Source organism: Lissotriton vulgaris, chromosome 10 (genome assembly GCF_964263255.1).
Source record: "Lissotriton vulgaris chromosome 10, aLisVul1.2, whole genome shotgun sequence".
NCBI lineage: Eukaryota > Metazoa > Chordata > Amphibia > Caudata > Salamandridae > Lissotriton > Lissotriton vulgaris.
Window position 1 is genome coordinate 1,033,367,652 of NC_141698.1, and position 18,507 is coordinate 1,033,386,158.

The following is an 18,507-nucleotide window of genomic DNA, read 5'->3' on the forward strand; positions in this document are numbered from 1 at the left end:
TACAGTTACATTTCTGTGCACCATTTGGCAAAAAGAGCCAGTACCATACTACATGAAGTGAGAAATATCAGACTGTCCTACATCAAATGTGGAAAAAAACTCAAAGGGCATAGAGTCCAGGGCTTTGAAATGTCATCAACCCACCACAAGAACAAAGCCACATTAGATAGCTTTCAGGACCCCTTTGAACCAAAGACATATTAAACAAGGGTATTCAGCAGACTTGAGACCCTGCATGGAGTCAACAAATAGTGCTGCATGTCCAGGCTCCAACTGAACACTGTCCACAATGTATTAAGGCCACCCCAACACGAACCACCTTCTCCATTAACATTAGTATTAACTAACCTTTGCAGACTTTAACAAAATGTATGTGCATTTGTATGTACCACGAAAACCCCTTAAGTGCCTGCAAGATGTAGAACTCTTCAAAAAACCTAACTAGATCATGTCAAACCAAGAGACGTCTGGTCAATTCCTATTCTTTTTATTAAAATAACTGTCTTGTTGAGGATGGCTGAACGTTTACAAAGGCTGATAATTACAACAATTTAAAATACAAGCACTGGCAAAGCCAACAGGTCGCGCCCATGTGAGAGTTATTGGCTTTGCCAATGTACTTTAGCCATGTTGTAGAACAGCGTGGCTGCTGTGCAGCATGGCTAAAAGTGATTTTTTTTAAACGCTACAAGAGTTCAAAAACAAAAAAAAGCAATATGACGTTTGGAAGCAGCATGACAGGAAGAAGAAATAAAAAAAGATGTGACACGATAGGAAGAAAAAAAAAAACAGTACCTCAATAACAGTGCGAGCAACAAAGGATGCTAATCAAGATGAAGCAATCAATACTTGGTCCATGCTTCACACGAAAGTAGAAGTGAAGCCAGCATGCACTGGCCAATTAAAAGGCAGCAAGTAAGAGTGATTGTGAAGCAAACAAATGTAAGCAGTGGGTGGATTCTAAGCCCCTGTAGAAAACAATAGATCTTGCAAGCGAGAGTGCATGCACTAGCTGTCGCAAGCGATACCTAAAAATGGGACTTTTAATGCTGAAAGTTATTCAATGCAAAAACACACATGGATTGAGAAGTTGTCCTAAGCATTTTGGAGCTTTTCTCATAAAAGGTAAATCTAAAAATCAAGTTTAATTTGAATAAGTGCTATGCCAGAACTATGGCATTAGGTTGGTCTATGACTTACATTATTGCATAACACCATTTTAATTGCCTGTTCCTTACCCAGCCAGTTAAAATCTTTTAAGCCCAACATGCAGAACAATCCGACGCAGACTCCTATTCCAAGGGTCATATATAACTGTTTTATTTTTTAATATTTCTAAAATAGGAAGCAAAATATTTAAAATGCAAATACTTCCCTACAGTCCTAGGCCCTGAAGAGCCATTATCTGGGTGGTGAACCGGTGTCATTAAGCTTTCAATTCCTCCCTTAGTATCTTCCACTTGCTTATTTGGGAAAAGTGTAGCAAAAAGGAAACTTGCCTCGCTGAATAAGTCTTTCACGCAATAGCCCCCTAATCGAACAGAGCAATGACAAGTGAGGGCTCAACCTACAGTCCAATGTTCAGGGGCTTCTAAGGAAGTGAAATGACCCAAGAATTGATAAATAATGAACCAATCAGTTATTTCTTTATTCTGGAGTTTTGGATAGTTACTAGCTAGTCACTTCAAGAAGCATTGTTGACGATTATTGGCCTCGGAACAAATGACTGATGGAAATTAGAGTTCATCGGGAGTGAGGTGTGATCCAACATCGAACATTCCCGAAATTCTATCCTTCTTGTTAAATAATCTTTGATCAAAGGGCCATCTGATGAGCCCCACATACAAATGCTTGGAGACCCGTTGGGGCACTCTGGAGTATTGGGCTCTGGACTCCCAAAGACATTCATCCTGGCTATTGATGACTGAAAAGGCTTGAAAAGGCGTTATGCGGCTGATCGAAGGCTCCTGTTACACATGCAGTGCTGAGCCAAAGTTGGATGTCCCCATTGCTATGAAGATGAGCACTGCACTTGATGCAAATGAGACATTCGTGAGTATCAATGACGAAAATAAAAACAAATAAATGTAATGAGAATTGGACAAATGAGAGCTCAATTTAGAAGTTGAAAATGTACTATAGTTCTTAGTACTGAAGTATAAAAGTCAGACGCCATCCAAGGCGTCCAATGTTAGTAGGTAAATGGCACCCTGACATTTTCAAATATAAAACAAATTCACAGAGCAATGAAAGCATAATTCATGTTGGCTCACAAGTGTCCAAAAATAAGGCCCCTCATCAGTTGGGCTCAATAAACTGCTGGCAAGAGATGGAGAACAGTTTTGGCCAAACAAAGTTCAAACAGGGCAATCAGGAATCCTCATAAGGTTTTCGAAATTTGCTTTGGAGGAAGACCCTTGGAACGCAAAGACCTTCTTTCTTATTGACAGTCTGTCGAAGGACATATTCATTGACCACCTGCTCATATCCTGCAGCAACAAAAAGCTGGCCCAAGTGATCTGAAAGTGGAAAAGGGAAACGAAGGAGAATGCACATTAATAAAGGTAATTATACCAGCCAAAAAAGCAGTTCTTTTGCATATTCAATTTAGCATTCCAGCACTAATATTCCCCACCTCATTCATGTTAACTTCTCCAAGTAAGTTAGCTTAGTGCCCTCAGTCAGGATAACATTTCACAATCCTTTCAAGACCAAAACATTGCGAGTGGTACTTTAATTTTATTTGAAGTCGTTAAACATGTGAGAGGTACACATGTAGTCCCACAGTGCAGTAAACGATCAAACATTGCATTGTTATACTGATAAACTCAATTGCAGTGTTAGTTATAAAATCATTTAAGTAAAATATTCAGAAGCATCGGCACTTGCAAACGTTTACAAGAGAGGGCAAAAGAGCAGGGTTTGTTGCTTCCTCAATCCTCAACTTTTGCAGGCAGTTGTGCTGGTCTCTACGGAAAGAGAAACCTAAATGCTGCAAATCTTGTCTTTACCACTTTACCACTAGTGGAGTGAATTCCCAAAGAGTTTGATTTCTACAACTGAGACTAGTACAATACCAGTTTTTTTTATTTCAATAACTCTCCCAATCTGTGATGTTAAGACGTCATTAAAATCAGTTACCACTGTCTTTACTACGACATGGGTGCAAGACTTCAGACGGTACTGATATTACTCTGATTAGGGACATGTCAATTTGCAAAGATGAACTCTTCGTCCTTCACAGACAGCTTTTAACGCTTTACAATGTGTAAAGCTGTTGAGTTGCATTAAAAAAAATTATCAAATGGAGCCTTTTAGAAAATGCAAACACACAACCTTGCCACCTTGACCAGCCCGTGCTGTGGATGCCAGCTGTTGATGTGCTCTGAAGTTTCCTTCCTGTGTACTCATTTATATGTATGCAGATGCAAACAAATATGGGGTAACCAGATTATTGCAGGTTTTTCTCTCTGCCATGCATTTAAGTTTTGCAGCAGATCTGCACCACAGCATAGCAGAAATACAAAAATAATGTTACCACACATTGTCGGTTTCTTGCATGAAACATTAATTGAAGAGATAATGCGCAACAGTAACCCAATCACCACCAACATGCATTACCTCCTGAATTTAGCTGGAAGTCTGGATGCCAATTCCTGATCATCCCCCTTTGTATCACGACCACAAAATCCACACATGCAGAAGGTAGAACAAAAGCAAAAAAATTCAAGATCCTCATCAGCTGAGGCTGAGTCCAGTTACTATCAGATCTGAGATTAACATGCTAGATATCCGAATGATCAATTCCTGATCATCCCCCTTTGTATCACGACCACAAAATCCACACATGCAGAAGGTAGAACAAAAGAAAAAAAATTCAAGATCCTCATTAGCTGAGACCAGTTCCCATCAGATCTGAGATGAACATGCTAGATATCCGAATGATCTTTCTCGCATGCAATAGCATGCAAAATCTATTTTCATAATTACTTCTAAAGGGACAATAGTGGGAGATGGCCATGGAAGGGTGAAAACCTCTTGTCTCTCTTTTCTGAAAAATCAAAATTTCAGACTGATAAACAAGGATTGCACTATTGCTCCGTAAGAAGCAGGAGTGGAAACCACATTTATTAAAACCAGCACCACATTGCTTGAGCCAAGAAGCAGGATCACTGAAGAAGTGTGTGTAACACAGCCTAACCAACTCTAGCTTGTTGGCCGGTTAAAACATCCACACAGTAATGTTTAGTAAATGTGTGGGGGGTAGACCAACAAGCAGCTTTACAGATGTTAGATACAGGAATATTACCCAGGAATGCCATAAAAGCTCCTTTCATGCTATACACGTTTAGGAGAGTGCATGGTCTTTGTGTGGTATGTAGAACAAAACAGAGCTGTTGTGTTTTTCGGAAGGGCATACATACATACATGAGCGCTCTTTTTACATTTAAAGTATGAAGAGCTCGTTCTGCTACTGACTCTGGATGTGGGAAGAACACTGGGAGTTCTATAGTTTGATTAAGGAGGAAACTAGAGACCACCTTCAGATGGAACTTGAGGTTTATTTAGAACAATAATGAGGTTCTACAATGGGGCCCGCGGCAGCCTTGGTGGAATAAACCATTTGATTCCCTCAATAAAAGCTTTAATAATAGGGATCCTTAAAAGGGAAGGTTGGAGCAGATAACCGACAATATCCCGGACTGCTCTTTGAAGAGGGACAATACATCTAGGAAGGACAGTAGTGCACAAACCTTTTCCATTTATTTGCATAGCAAGCTCTGGTTGTGGGCCTGAGCGTCTCTTTAAGGACAGCCAGGTAGGTTGAGATACCCAAACTATAGGACTTCAGGAGGCAAAATCACAAGATTGAGCTGTTTGGGGTTGGGATGCCAGAGTGTGGCTTGATTCTGTGAGAGAAGATCCGGTCAATTGGGTAGCTTCTCGTGAGGCACTAGAGAGAGTTCGAGAAGAGAGGTGATCCAGCTCTGCCTGGCACAAACTGGGGCTACTAAGAAGAGAGTGAGGGATGTTTGCCGAAGCCTACAAACCACAAATTGAAGAAGTGGGAGAGGCAGAAAAGTGTAGGCAAATATCCCCCACAAGTTCATCCATAGTGCATTGCCAATGGACTGTAGGTGTTACCGGGAGGCAATGTTTTGGCATTTTGTGTTTCAGCGGTGGCAAATAGGCCTATGTGGGGGAAACGTCCAACATTGGAAGTACAAGAGTAAGACTTGGGGGTGGACTTACCACTTGTTGACTTATTCCTGCATCCTGCTGAACAGGTCTGCGGAATCATTGTCCATGCCAGGTATGTACTCTAGTAGGAGATGGGCTCTGATGTATTGAATTACTCACCTCCCAATGCCCAGGGTGTAGCAGACAACTCCAGGGAGTGTATGCTGCCCTGTTTCAGCAAGCAGACCATGGCAGTTGTGTTGTCTGTCCAAATTAGTTTAACCAACAAGAACCACACCGACCGAGCCACCTTCAAATCAGTGCCTACCACCGCCAGATCAAAGCTGCAAAAAAGGAGGCCCTGACCCACCGGTTCGAGAGCAGCGCCAACCAAACCAAGGAACTCCTCACCATAGTCAGAGAGTTCACCTGCTCACCAGCCACCAAACACTCAATCCCATCCACACAGGAACTCTGTGACGCCCTCACCGACCAATTCTACAAGATAGCAACCATCTATAGAAACTTTGATCCCCAAACCTGCGACCTCCTCAGCATCCCATTGACCGCCACCACCGAATAACCACTCATTGCATGGGAACAACTCAGCACACCGAACACAGCCACTCTGGTAAACTCCATTTGCTCGGGAGCACCCACTGACCGCTGCCCCAACTGGCTTTTCAACTTCGGAAGAGACAAGATCAGCCGCCAGCTCACCACCATCCTCAACGCCTCGATAACCACAGGTACCTTTCCCCACGCTTGGAAACACGAAGAGGTCATTACCCCCTCCTCAGGAAACTCTGCAGATCCCAGCAAGCTCCAGAACTACTGCCCCATCTCTCTTCTCCCATTCTTTGCCAAATTCCTGGAGAAGGCCATTAACCTCCAACTCACTGAACACCTTGAGACGAACAACCTGCTGGACGTTTCCAAAATCAGGCTTCAGAGCCAACCACAGCACCAACACTACTCTGATCCCTGCAACAGATGGCATATGCATCCTAAGACAGAGGAGAATCGACCGCACTGATCCCGCTTGACCTCTCCGTAGTCTTCAACACCGCCTTCAACCACACATTCATCAATCAACTACACCAGATTGGAATCATAGACAATGCGCTTAGATGCATGACATTCTTTCTCAGTCCCTAAAGGTTCATCCCAACCCTTTTCAACATCTACATGAAACAACTTGCAAACATCGTCAGCTCACACAACATCATCATCATCATCATCTCTTACGCTGACGACACGCAGCTCATCCTCTCGCTATCAGCGGACCCTACCGCGACGAAGACCAACTTCCACAACTGTATGAAGAACATATCAGCCTGGATGAAGGACAACTGCCTGAAACTCAACATGGACAAAACTGAAGTTCTGAGCTTTAGCAGACAACTCCCACTGGAACGACTCCTGGTGGCCGTCGGAGCTCAGACTCCCCATCCCCCACGCCAAAAGACCACACCTGAAACGTCATCATCATCATCATCATCATCAACAGTGAACTGTCCATGAAAAGTTAGGTCAACGGCGTCTTACTCAGCCTGCTTTCACACCCTCGCAAACTTTTCAAGTGGTTCCCCGTCTGCACCAGGAAGACAGTGACGCAGGCCCTCATTACCAGCTGACTGGACTATGGCAACACACTCTATGCAGGCACCACCACACTCATGAAAAGACTCCAGACGATCCAGAACACAGCAACCAGACTGATCCTCAACCTTCCCAGGAGAACCCACATCACCCAGCACCTGAAGGACCTCCACTGGTTCCCAGTCCAGAAGAGATGCCTTTTCAAACTCCTGACCCAAGCGTACAAAGTCTTCCAAGACCAAGGACCCACCTACATTAACCACCACCTGCATTTCCACTGACCTCCCAGGAACCTCTGTATCTCACACCACGCACAGACACCTCGCATATGCCACTGCTGCTCCGGTGGAAGCTCTTGCTCCCATCCCGCCTCCAAATCCTGAAACGCCCTACACCTCCGCACTGCACCTTCACTGGCCCACTTCAGGAAGGGACTCAAGACTTGGCTCTTCAACTGAAACCTGCAGCAAGCACCTGGGTGACAAGCCACGGTCTGCAAGTACGACTTGATTGATTGACCTTGTGTTGGATATAGGGGAAAAACACTTTGAGGGCTACCTGGATGGCTACCAACTCCAGGTGGTTGATGTGGAGACCCTGTTGATTGCGTTTCCACATTCTTTGCACTGTTAACTCCTGTAAATGTGCCTCTCTCAGCCAGTGTGAGAGACGTCCGTTGTGATGGTCATCTGTGGCACTGGGTCCAACAATGGCCAGCCTTGCAAAAGCTTATTTGAAGTTCCACCACTTCAGAGAGCTAGGAGTATGACCCCCAGATCAACACTAGATCCTCCCATTGGCCCTCTGTAATCATTGTGCTGTTAGGCATGCCTGCGTTTGTAACCCTGTATGTAAGACTATAGTAATGCAAGAGGTCATCATGCCTAGGAGGCGCATGACCTTTCTGACCGTTACCAGACGATGTGCCTGAGAAAGAGGGTGCAGCTGTTGGAAGGCTTGAACTCTTGCTGGGCTGGGCATGCTTTGCCTGTGCTAGTGTCTAGTATGGCCCAAGGAAATGATGCATCTGGAGGGCTGGAAATGAGATTTGATGGCAATGACGGTAAAGCCTAAACTGTGCCAGAGATGTATAGTCTGGGTGTGCCCTGCACATTGCTGTTCTGTTGCGCTCTTTATCAGTCAATCGTCTAGGTAAGGAAAGACATGGGCAGTGTTCCTTCGGAGGTGTGCGGCTACCACTGCAAGACACTTTGTAAACCCCTGGAGCTGTGGCCAATTCGTAGGGCAGCACTTTCAACTGATAATGCGGACCACTCACCACAAACCGAATATACCAGCAATGTGAAGGGTGGATGGGTTGTGATGATTCTTGCCTCGACCTGCCCCTTAAAGATGTCAGAGGCTGGTTTAAGCATCCACCTAAGCATTGGCGAGTAGTGCATGGACGTCTGGGTGGATGAGAGTGTCTCCATGAAGAAGACCCCCTACTCAGATTGCTAGTGCATCTCAACCTTCTGGAATGCAGCTGCACTTTGCAAAACCTTGTGGTATTGAGTAGTGTTGTCCAGCGGGGAGGGCATGGCCATTTAGAGGCCCTGGTCAGATTCCCCCAGGGACTCTGCATCATTATCATCCCATGGGTCCTCATGGGGCAGTGGGTCATAAGGTGCATCGTAAAGGTCTTAGGGAGACCTTGGACTTTTACTCACATTCCATTTAATGGTGGGGACCTGTGCTTATTTTGGCAAGGGGTCCACTGGTACTAGTGGGGAGGGTGGGAGAGGAGGTGGTGGAGAGGAAAGCAAAGGAGGAGGAGAAGGGCAAAGAATAGGTAAGTCATGATGCAGAGGTTCCTTGGACACCGGCTCAATGGGTCGATTCAGGGCCTCCTCGAAAGTCAGTTTCCTCTTGGAAGGAAATAAGACCCTTTGGTTGGAGAAAGGGCTGGGCTAGAATCCATCATGTCTCAGGATGGATGTGGATGCTCTGCAGTCTGACATCGAGCTCCTCTTGAAAGTGCTGCAGGATGGGTTGATCTTGATCCTCAGTAGGGCAAGAGGCTGGTGCCCTGGATGACTTTCTTGGAGCAGAGGTAGCCCGTTGGCCTACCAGCTCCAACCTTGATTTAAGCATCGATGGTTGGTACTCCCAGACCGGCCTCACAAATGCCTTCGAGGCCAGAGCTGAAGAGTTGGTGGATGTCAAAGGATGTGGCTTAGAAGGATGTGGCTTAGAAGGACGTGGCTTAGAAGGACGTGGCTTGGAGGCATGCTTTAATGCTGAGAGATGGGCGCGAGTCAGATCTGACCCAGCAGTCAGTACCGACCATGAACATGCGGCAGTGGAGGTCTGAAGGCCTCATGACTGGTCAAGGAGTGCTCAATGCTGACCCCCCGTGAGGGTGATGCTTGGCTACCAAGATTTGTTGAAGGGTGGGAGGCGGTATATTAGTACTCCCTGCCACTGGTTTTGTGGTTGGGCACTGTGCAGGTGGAGTCTCAACTGCCTCGACGTCTGACCCAGAATTTTCCTCTATCACCAACACTGGAGTCTCTGTGCCGGAGGCCTCGGACTGCAGCTCGCTCTCTGTGTCTTGTTCTCTGAACAGGTCTGGAGTATTGTCTGCTTGGTGGTGTGCAATAGAAGCAGAAGTGATGCGAGGATCCTGACGGTAACAAAGAGTTTACTTGTTTCGATAGGCGAGGCCCAGGGACAGACAGAGGTTGCACACCTGATGGAGGTCTGTCCTAGGGTACTTGGGTCAACACTTCAGTAGTAGAGGAATTGACTTCTTTCCATCACAGGTATATTCTAGCATGTCAAGGAGCCCAAGAGGAGGCAGACCCTGAATGGGGTGTCTAATTTGACAGCGGAACTGAAGTAAAGTACTACATGATACTTGGAACAGACAATGAACTACATTCCTAATTCAGCTGACGATTACGGAGGATCTGGACGGGCCCTGTGAGAACACCACAGAGAGTTGAACTGGAGGTCAAAGGGACACGTCTTTACCAGACAGCGGAGAAAAAAATCAATCTAAACAGAGCAGAGGTCCATGCGCATTACCAGTAATGAGTCACAATACCTCGTGACTCGAAAGACTTCTTAGAAGAAAAACTTGCACACATCCAAGTCCAACACTAAATTTCAGGGGTATGCACAAGATGTGTATCTACAGCTACAAATGCCACAAACATTTTAAATACTATAAACCTCAGGAAATAAAATCACCTTTGAAAACTAACAAAACATAATGTCCATTAAGGTTTCTGTACCAGTTAATAGCCCATCAAAATGAAACTACCGGAAAATAAACCACCAACAGAATCACTACCGCAGTTATGTGCCAGGATGCTGCAATCATGTACCACAATACTTCCAATCTCAATGCCAATTTCAAGAGGGTGCTGAACTAGCATTTCGTGTTTCTGTTGACAATCGGATGTTCATTTTGTGAGATGACCTCGGATGATAAAAGTATGCTCAAATAAGACAGGAATGCTCATTGTGGCACGTCACCCACAATCCTGGCACTGGTGCAATTACAATTTCGGTCAGAGTACTGATCATACGGGATTAAGCTCCGGATCCTTCAAGCGGTTCATCAGACTGCAGCGAATACCATGAGGCCATTGTTCAAATTTCACTTCCAGTATTCACAATGCTCTCCCCACAATTACATTTCAATAGCTAATAAAATACATCCTCATTGCTTCTAGCATAAAACTGCACTGCATCATTCCAGTATCCACATTGCGGCCCTCAATCTACAGGTTATTTTCTACACCAGAAATCCACTGTGCTAACAGCATTTATAGCATAACTCCCACACAAACAAAACATGATTCAGCAACTTGGAATGGACTTCTCTTTTTTGGGGAGGGGAATCAAAAATATGATTTGAATAAGGTTGGTCACTCTTGTAATGGCACAGACAAGCTACAGTTATGCATTAGTCCTCCTTCAGAGCTTAGTCCTCCTTCAGCGCCAGGATGCTCCTTTTGGAGCGACAGTTTGCGCTATATAAATACTGCATACAAATACAAATACTAGCCAGAAATATTTCCAGTGATTAAGCCTCATTGGCTCAAAAAATTCCAGTGATTACTTTTTTCAGGTATTAATGAGGTTCCTTAGGAGGAGATGATAGTTCAAATGTTGGCCCCCAGCTTACTGCAACTAGGAACCAAGTTGTAACTCACGGATACACTGCTGTAGTTAAATAAGGCTCAAAAGCATCAGGGGGTTCCACATGATCTCAGGTAGACTGGACATTGTCTACAAGCAGACTGTTCCCTTTTTTGGGGTCAAGACTGTTCTGTATATGGGTGACCTGTTTCTGTAATGGGACTCAAAAGCTAAAAACAATGGAATTGAATGTTATTCAAAAGGTAGTAGTTGAGAAGATCCAGAGCAGACACCCAAACTATCACCTGGTGGTGGTTTCTTTAAGTCACCGTAACATAGGGGTACGCCCAGACATGGGTGCGAACGTAAATGAGCCTTGAGACATAAGCTGAACCTTACTTATGAGACCCAAGAAGGTCAAAAACAATCTTGAAAAGCTTGTGTTTAATTGTAGAGGGAACGTGGCCTAACAATTTAGATTGGACTCCTCTTTCGTAGTAGTGTCAAAGTAGAAGCTACAAAAGGAAAAATACAAAAAAATAGAGTGCTACTCTGAGAAATCCCGAGTGGTAAGAAAACTTTGACTGACTCAGTTCTGGCCATCCAGATTTTCCATTGACCAACAGTTCTTCCATGCTACCCAAACAATTTGCTGTAAACCTTCCTTCCATCATCTGCTTCAATCATGCAAGCCCCCCTTCATTAAACTACCCTAAACAGATTTCTTTTCCTTTTTTTTATTTCTCCTGCCAACGTTCCACCATTGAGAACTATTCCCTTCACATGAACGTGCATACTTCTCCTTAATCAGAACCTTAACAGGAATTTGCAAAAAAGTGTTCTCATTTAACAGTGGAAACAAAGAAGAGCCTGTTTCTCGCCACCAACACAAATACACAACATATGTTCATTTCTACTTCCTATCACCATAACTTTTATCCCTCTATAGTACCACCAACCAGCACTACTTCACCGACCCAGTCCTCAATTCCCTCCCTACCACCATCTCAATCAAAACTACAAGACCAACTTTAGTGTGCTTTTGCATCACACGTTAGAGGTTTCCCATCTTGTGGTTGAGACCAAACACCTTAGTAATTATGCTGTGTTCTACTGATCAATGTATGAAATTGCAGTTCATTAATATTAAGATCAAGCAAGTGACAATACCTTCTGTGAAAAAATATGATCGAGTCCCATCCTGTCTCACATAAAAATTTTCTCCAAGCTTGTTTCCAGGTTTAAACCGAAGCATGGCGTGATCATACTGCCCATAGTCTCTGAATAAGACACATCCTCCTGTTTTCAACACCTATTAGAAAACACATACATTTGATCATGCAAGGTGCTAGAATCAGGTTTTTTACCTTATTGCTAAACAACAAAAATAAAATGCAATTCTGAACAGGTAAGGTTAGTTTAGTTTATTTGTCACAGCGTGTAATCTAACAAGACAAGCCTCAAGATGATGAGTGGCTAAAGAAAAAGTTACATACTTGCAACATTAGTTTTCAGATCGGTCATCTTTTTCTAAATTTACAGACATCAGATAGGAGGATCTTATTGCGATAATCAAAACCTCTGCTACATTTTTAGTCAGTCAGTCAAAGTCATTCAAAACCACTTTATTTGGTTAATAAAAACCATATAAGTACACAACATACAACAAATAGCACAAGACTGATAAGATTTTGTAGTGAAGGCAGGGCCCTACTTGTGGTCATTGCTATGTTAGCATAGGCTTATTAGAAGTTTAAACGCCATTTACCTTTCTGCTGGATTTGCACACGACACTGCAGTTAACTGTTATTATAAGTTAGGCTGCCTGAATTTCTTCACATGAGAATGGCTAGTTTTCAATGTCCCTAGACTTACATCTCGACTTTAGTCTGCACAGTGAGTGCTGAAGCCTCCAAGGTTATCATTACAATGTTAGCTGTTATTCAAGCTGATCGACCCACGCTTAAACACAACATACACGCAGCTGCAGCTAACTGAAATTCTTGGGCCTTTAATATTTCACTGCATGCATGATCTTGACACTTGGAGAAAATTTGTTTCCAGAGAAAGAGCTTTTGCAGATCCTGATGTGATTCACCTCTGCTGATCTTAGAGGTATGGGGTTCCGATTCAAGCCTAAGAGACCTTCTATATTATATAAAACATAGTTCCTAGCTAAGGAGGGTGGTACATATTTCCACTATCATTAAAACATGATTTCTCCCTTTGTGTTTTATGGAATTGTAACTATGTTGATCGTATTATTTTTAATCATATGCCTGCTTATGTTAGCAAAAATACTGCATCTTCAAGTCGTTAAAATAAACATTTTAAACTTTCCCGAGTCTCTATTTACTCACGTTGTGGACTGGTATGAGAATAACAAACAAAAGAGTGTTCTCGATTCCCACTATTCCGGAGAGGAACCTAAGTCGCATGTGTTCTGGGTTGTCTAATCATTGGTACCTTTGCTATAGGACGAAGAGCTAATGAGGCACTGATGCTAGTCGGTTAGGGGTTCTAAGTGTTGAGGTGAGTTTTTTGGTCCACTACTATTCACTGAGGTCCTGGGTCTCTGTGCACAGTTCTGTGTATGCGGTAAAAAAGGGGGTGGTGATGGACGGAGCATCTGAACCAATCAAACACTCTCACCCAGTCAACAGATCTGGGTTTAATCCATCACCGTTCTTTAGCCCACTCTGCCACCCCAGTTCAGACATGGCCATATGCAAATCAGTCTGACCCTGTGCCTCATGGGAACAGTCCAGCCCGAACTGCCAAGCCATTCCTTCCCTGGACCAGAAACAAGCTTCCTAGGACCGGTTTCTGGCATTACAGCCGTCTTCAGCCAGGCTTGCTTGAATCCAGTGGCAAAGTGAGCAAGGGACTCACATCTGAGCATACCCTGCCAACTTATGGCGAACAAAGCGGTACGAAGGGGGGTGGTGATGGACGGAGGATCTGGGTTTAATCCATCACCGTTCTTTAGCCCACTTTGCCACCCCAGTTCAGACATGGCCATATGCAAATCAGTCTGACCCTGTAACTCATGGGAACAGTCCAGCCCGAACTGCCTGCCAGTTCTGTGTATGAGCAGAATCCCTGCAACAATTTAAAACACAATTCATCAATAATCAGTGGGCGAAATAAAACGTTTCAGCTGCAAAATACATAAATATACAAAAAAAGGAAAAAAAACAGGTTGTCAATAATTCCAAAATAGCAACGGACACCAGGGTATATCATATTTCATAGGCAACATTTTCTCAAAAGAAAAAAACACACATAAAAACAGAGTAATTTAATCCTATACACGCGGACAGGTTCCATGTCGTAGGAAACCATTTTTTCCTAAGTCACACGGCTGCCACTAAAAAACTTGCAATATAAAATGTCTCACAGGGATCAGTCAAAATCTGTAAGTATAACAAAGCTGGTCTAACCTGCATAAAAACTATTCCCTTTAAAATAGGGATTACAAATTTTCGGAGGATTTCGGAAAAATTATCACAAAACATTATAAATGCATGGTGTCCTGGGTTGAAAAATGATCATAGGTGCAGGGGTCTAAATCGCTCACCCTACTCCATCCCTGCAAATCTGATAATAGACTGTGAATGAGATTAAAACAAAATATAGTTAAAAGAAAGCAATGGAAGGGCTTTGTAACAAATGTCAGATAGAATTCTATCTGTGGCACAGTTTTTAACAGGAGATAAGCTATCACTGTAGGTTTCATTAACTCCATCGCCTCTCATTCTGCAGACAACACATTTAAAAATTGTGTTTTAACCCACACAAGGTCCTCTTTCTGTATTTTTTCTGGGGAGTCGAAGAGATCAAGGCACCCAGGTTTGTTTAAGACTAACTTAACATACTGGATCCACGGAATTCAACTTGCTCTCTCCATGGAAACACAACCCCTGACAATCTCTTGATTCAGAGCGAGTTCTAGGTTAAGCCAAATCGTTAACCAGCATACCACCGGAGCTAGCCGTATCAGATCAAAAACATAGCCAATGCCCAATTCTTGGTGTATGATATAGGTGGGGTAGATTGCAGGACCGACAAAAAAACCTTAAAAACTTATTTTCAACAATCTGGAGCCCCTCACCCGTTTTATAACCCCAGATTGCAGCCCCATATCTAGCAATGGCAATACATTTAGACCTATAAATGTTTAGCATGGCTACAATGGGCTTCGCCCCAAGTCATTGTGCGAAACCCTGGACGGCTGCTGTGAATCTTGCAATGGCATTTTTTTTGTTGCTTTCTGCTGGGGACCCACATACCCTTCTCATCGAACAGGACCCCCAAATAAGTAAAGGAGGAAACCCTCGTCAACTCTGTACCTTCACAGTAAAAAGTTTTAAGCTTTTTTGGTCTCTACTTCATAATCATTGTATGCGATTTTGCTTTATTGACAATTAAATTTAAAGATTGCATAAAGGACCCAAAAGAATCCAAAAGCCTTTTTTTTTTAAAACTTTGCCATTTTGCATTACAGAAAATACAACAACATACACAGACACAATGTGTGGTCATTCCGCTAATGCCTATTCAATCAACCAATGCAGAAAATTGTTAAAAAAAACAAAAATCGCAATGTTTCAGTTAACATAAGCAGTCTATGTTTAATCATGAACGTTCCTTCCCTTGAGCAGGGATATTACACAGAAGTACATTATATAATAGATATGGCCTTAATCGTATGTCCATATGACAGCAAACACACAAACCATATCTCCTGACCCCACCCGCTCCTCCCTCCCCCTCCCGATACTGCTCCTCTTGGAGGTTTTGCATAGGGGCTTTGTCCAGTGTGTATTGTTTTAAAGGACCCCATATATCTTTGGGCGCACATTTTACCGGCATCAACACATTGTAATTTTCAGATTGCATGTAACAGTACGCCAAGTCCGTATGCCATTCCGATACAGTGGGTAAGGGGCCCCTCATCCATCTCATTGCCACTCTGTGTTTTGCTAAAAGAAGGCCTATGGCTGCCTTTGGGTATCTGTTTGTCAAACCCTAACAGCAGTGCTTTAAATGGGCCGGTACTCACCGGTACTGAGTACCGGCACTTTTTCATTTTCACCCCTTGAGTACCGGCATTTTTTTCTAAAACGAAGAGAGTACCGGTACTCATGGGACCTGACTTCTACATAGGCAGCACTCCTTTCGCCCCTCAACCTTTAACGGGCACTGCAGGGAATTAATCAGGGGAGCACTTGTCACCCAGCGTGAGCTGCTTTGGAATTCATCAGTGCGGGGGGGGGGGGGGGTGTCTGCAGAGAGGTTATCTTATCCATAGATCTTTCACAGTGGGGCTGAGAGGGGGCTTTACAATCAAATGGGTGGCGGTGGGACGCACTGTTCTGGGTAGAATATTCCGTGGACAGGACAGAACAAAAGAGCCTTTGCTAATGCTTTCACTATCGCCACACATATTAATTGCCTACCACGCATGTGAATTGCCTTGCCTGCTGCTACTTTGTGTTTTTCTGTTGTTGAAAATGTTAGTTATCACTGACCGGCAGCGTTTAATTTAAAAGTGGGTTTATTCTCCAACTGACCCACATGTTAAAGCACCGCACACCAAGCTCACTACCTGGTGCTCACGTTAAAAGCGGTAACTGTCGCTTTCTATGTGGACAATGAAAGTGACGCTCTTCACAACCTCATTAATGGCGTGGGTGGGGTGAGAGCACTGATGGAAGAGCAGCATAGAAGAGTCTTAAATAGGCATTCATCCCGAGTTTGTTTTCAGCAGCAGCCATTTCAAGAAGCAGGCAATTTCAAAGATTCCCGAATATGTTGCATAATTTTTCCAGTGTTGTCCTTGCAGTAATAAACTAAAAAAATCAAATTAATTCTGTTGTGTCTGTGGTTACTAAATGGAGAGAGTGGCACTCAAAATCGATATAGTGTGGGTTTAAAGCATATTTGAGGAGTGCAGAATGAAGGCTATTTGGAGCACTGTGTTCACGTGGGCATGTTTTCTGCAGACTGCGTCTTTTCAACAAACTATTTGACTCGAGGAGATAGCTTAGGAAGGGTACATAAATGGCTCTTCTGCGCGTCAATATGAAGCCAAACCCTCAAATGCTTGAACAGTATCCCCTCTTTTATCTGTCCCTCACAAAGCTCCTGTCCTGCGTACAGTGACATTTAAAAAAAAAGTGTGTATTACCTTTACGGAGGTAAAATGTGAAAGACGATGCCACTGACCGACCCAATATTCACTTTAATCGTATCATCAAAAAGAACTTCTTTTAGTTGCCTTGTGGTTTTGTAATTTGGCCCTCGATTTCAGCAGTAATTCCAGCAGCTCAGCCCCTACGGCAATGCCTAGGGCATTTTAAAATCCCAGAATCACGTCGCAGTGCAGCCAGTCTGTTGGCCTCAGGCTCATTTGACCAGTGGCCCTTGATCAGCAATGTCCGATGGCACAGCTGCTGCTTCTCCACTCCACCACAAGCACATCGTGAAGATAACACGGTGCCCGAGCCTCACTTTTAAGGACGTTGTGGTTCACAAGCCTTTCTAAACCCCTCCCTCGGACTCTTCCCCTCCACATCCCTTTTTTTCATTCCAAGCTTCCTCCTACTGCTATGACCTCCCCTCCAAAAAAGTCTAAATCCTTCCCTCTTCTATCCCTCCACTATTCTTTTCGATCCAAATAATAGACTAACATGTCCACTCATATTTCACTAAACAAATCCATTACAGGTTCCAGAGTAGCGTGCTACTTGCCAAAAAAGCGCTTTAACACCCCATCAGGGGTAACAAGAGCTATATAAATACAAATCTATCCCTCCGCTATCCTTCTCAATCCAAATAACTTACTAACATATATCTACCACTCAAATTATTTTCATATTTCAATATACTAATTTTACATTAATCCTTTATGGGTTACGGAGGAGCGTGCTACTCACTGATAGTGATTTGACGCCTCATCAGGGGTAGTATGCGCTATATAAATGCAATTACATTACAATACAATACTTGCAAGTGCAAATAAAAAGGATCTTGTTACCAAACTCGCTGATCCTTATTTTATCGACCTTGTCAGTCCGGTGAAAAATGTGACATGCTCTTTAAACAGGGATGTGTGCAGCCAGTGTTAAACCACCTGGGCCTACATGCCACATGGATGTACATGGCTGCATTTTTATCAGAAGCCAGTAAATGTGTTGCATGGCTAGGTGTGTGCGTGTTCTTCACACTCCTGGCTGCAATTTATTGCACACTGTGATCGAATGCCAAAAGCAGGAAAACATAAATTTTTGTACAAGTTATGTGGTACAAGCACAGAAAACATATTTAATTTGTAATAAGCCCCGTCTCCTAACCAGGACTTCACGTAATTGGCAATATTTTGATTCAGAAAGACCATATTACCATTTATAATGTGATTTGAAAGCCTGTTCCTTTTCTTTTTAATATTTGTTTCATTCACAAATGCAAGAATGCATTTGGCATTTAGTATAGTACGTATATGAGGAATATAATATCAGTTATTAACTGAATTAACACACATGGGATCATGTGTGTATTTCTATTACAAACAGTGCAGCCAGATCGGCCCAGTAGATACTTCATTCTTTCTGATATCCTATCTGTAGC

General features: G+C 43.4%; 1 protein-coding gene across 2 annotated transcripts in view; it reads right to left on the reverse strand.

Annotated features, from left to right (window-relative positions):
• Positions 1–471: 471 nt before the first annotated feature.
• The window catches only part of METTL6 (methyltransferase 6, tRNA N3-cytidine), a 99,234-nt gene continuing 81,198 nt past the window's right edge, over positions 472–18,507 (reverse strand). Inside the window, exons 5-7 of one of the 2 annotated variants that reach the window (XM_086942076.1) lie at positions 12,046–12,187; positions 5,254–5,323; positions 472–2,519 (exon numbers count right to left, since the gene is read on the reverse strand). In XM_086942076.1, coding sequence (XP_086798202.1) covers positions 5,265–5,323; positions 12,046–12,187 — 201 coding nt within the window. In that variant the 3' untranslated portion in view covers positions 472–2,519; positions 5,254–5,264. The remainder of the gene's footprint in view (positions 2,520–5,253; positions 5,324–12,045; positions 12,188–18,507) is intronic. The other variant, XM_086942075.1, reaches the window with a different exon arrangement.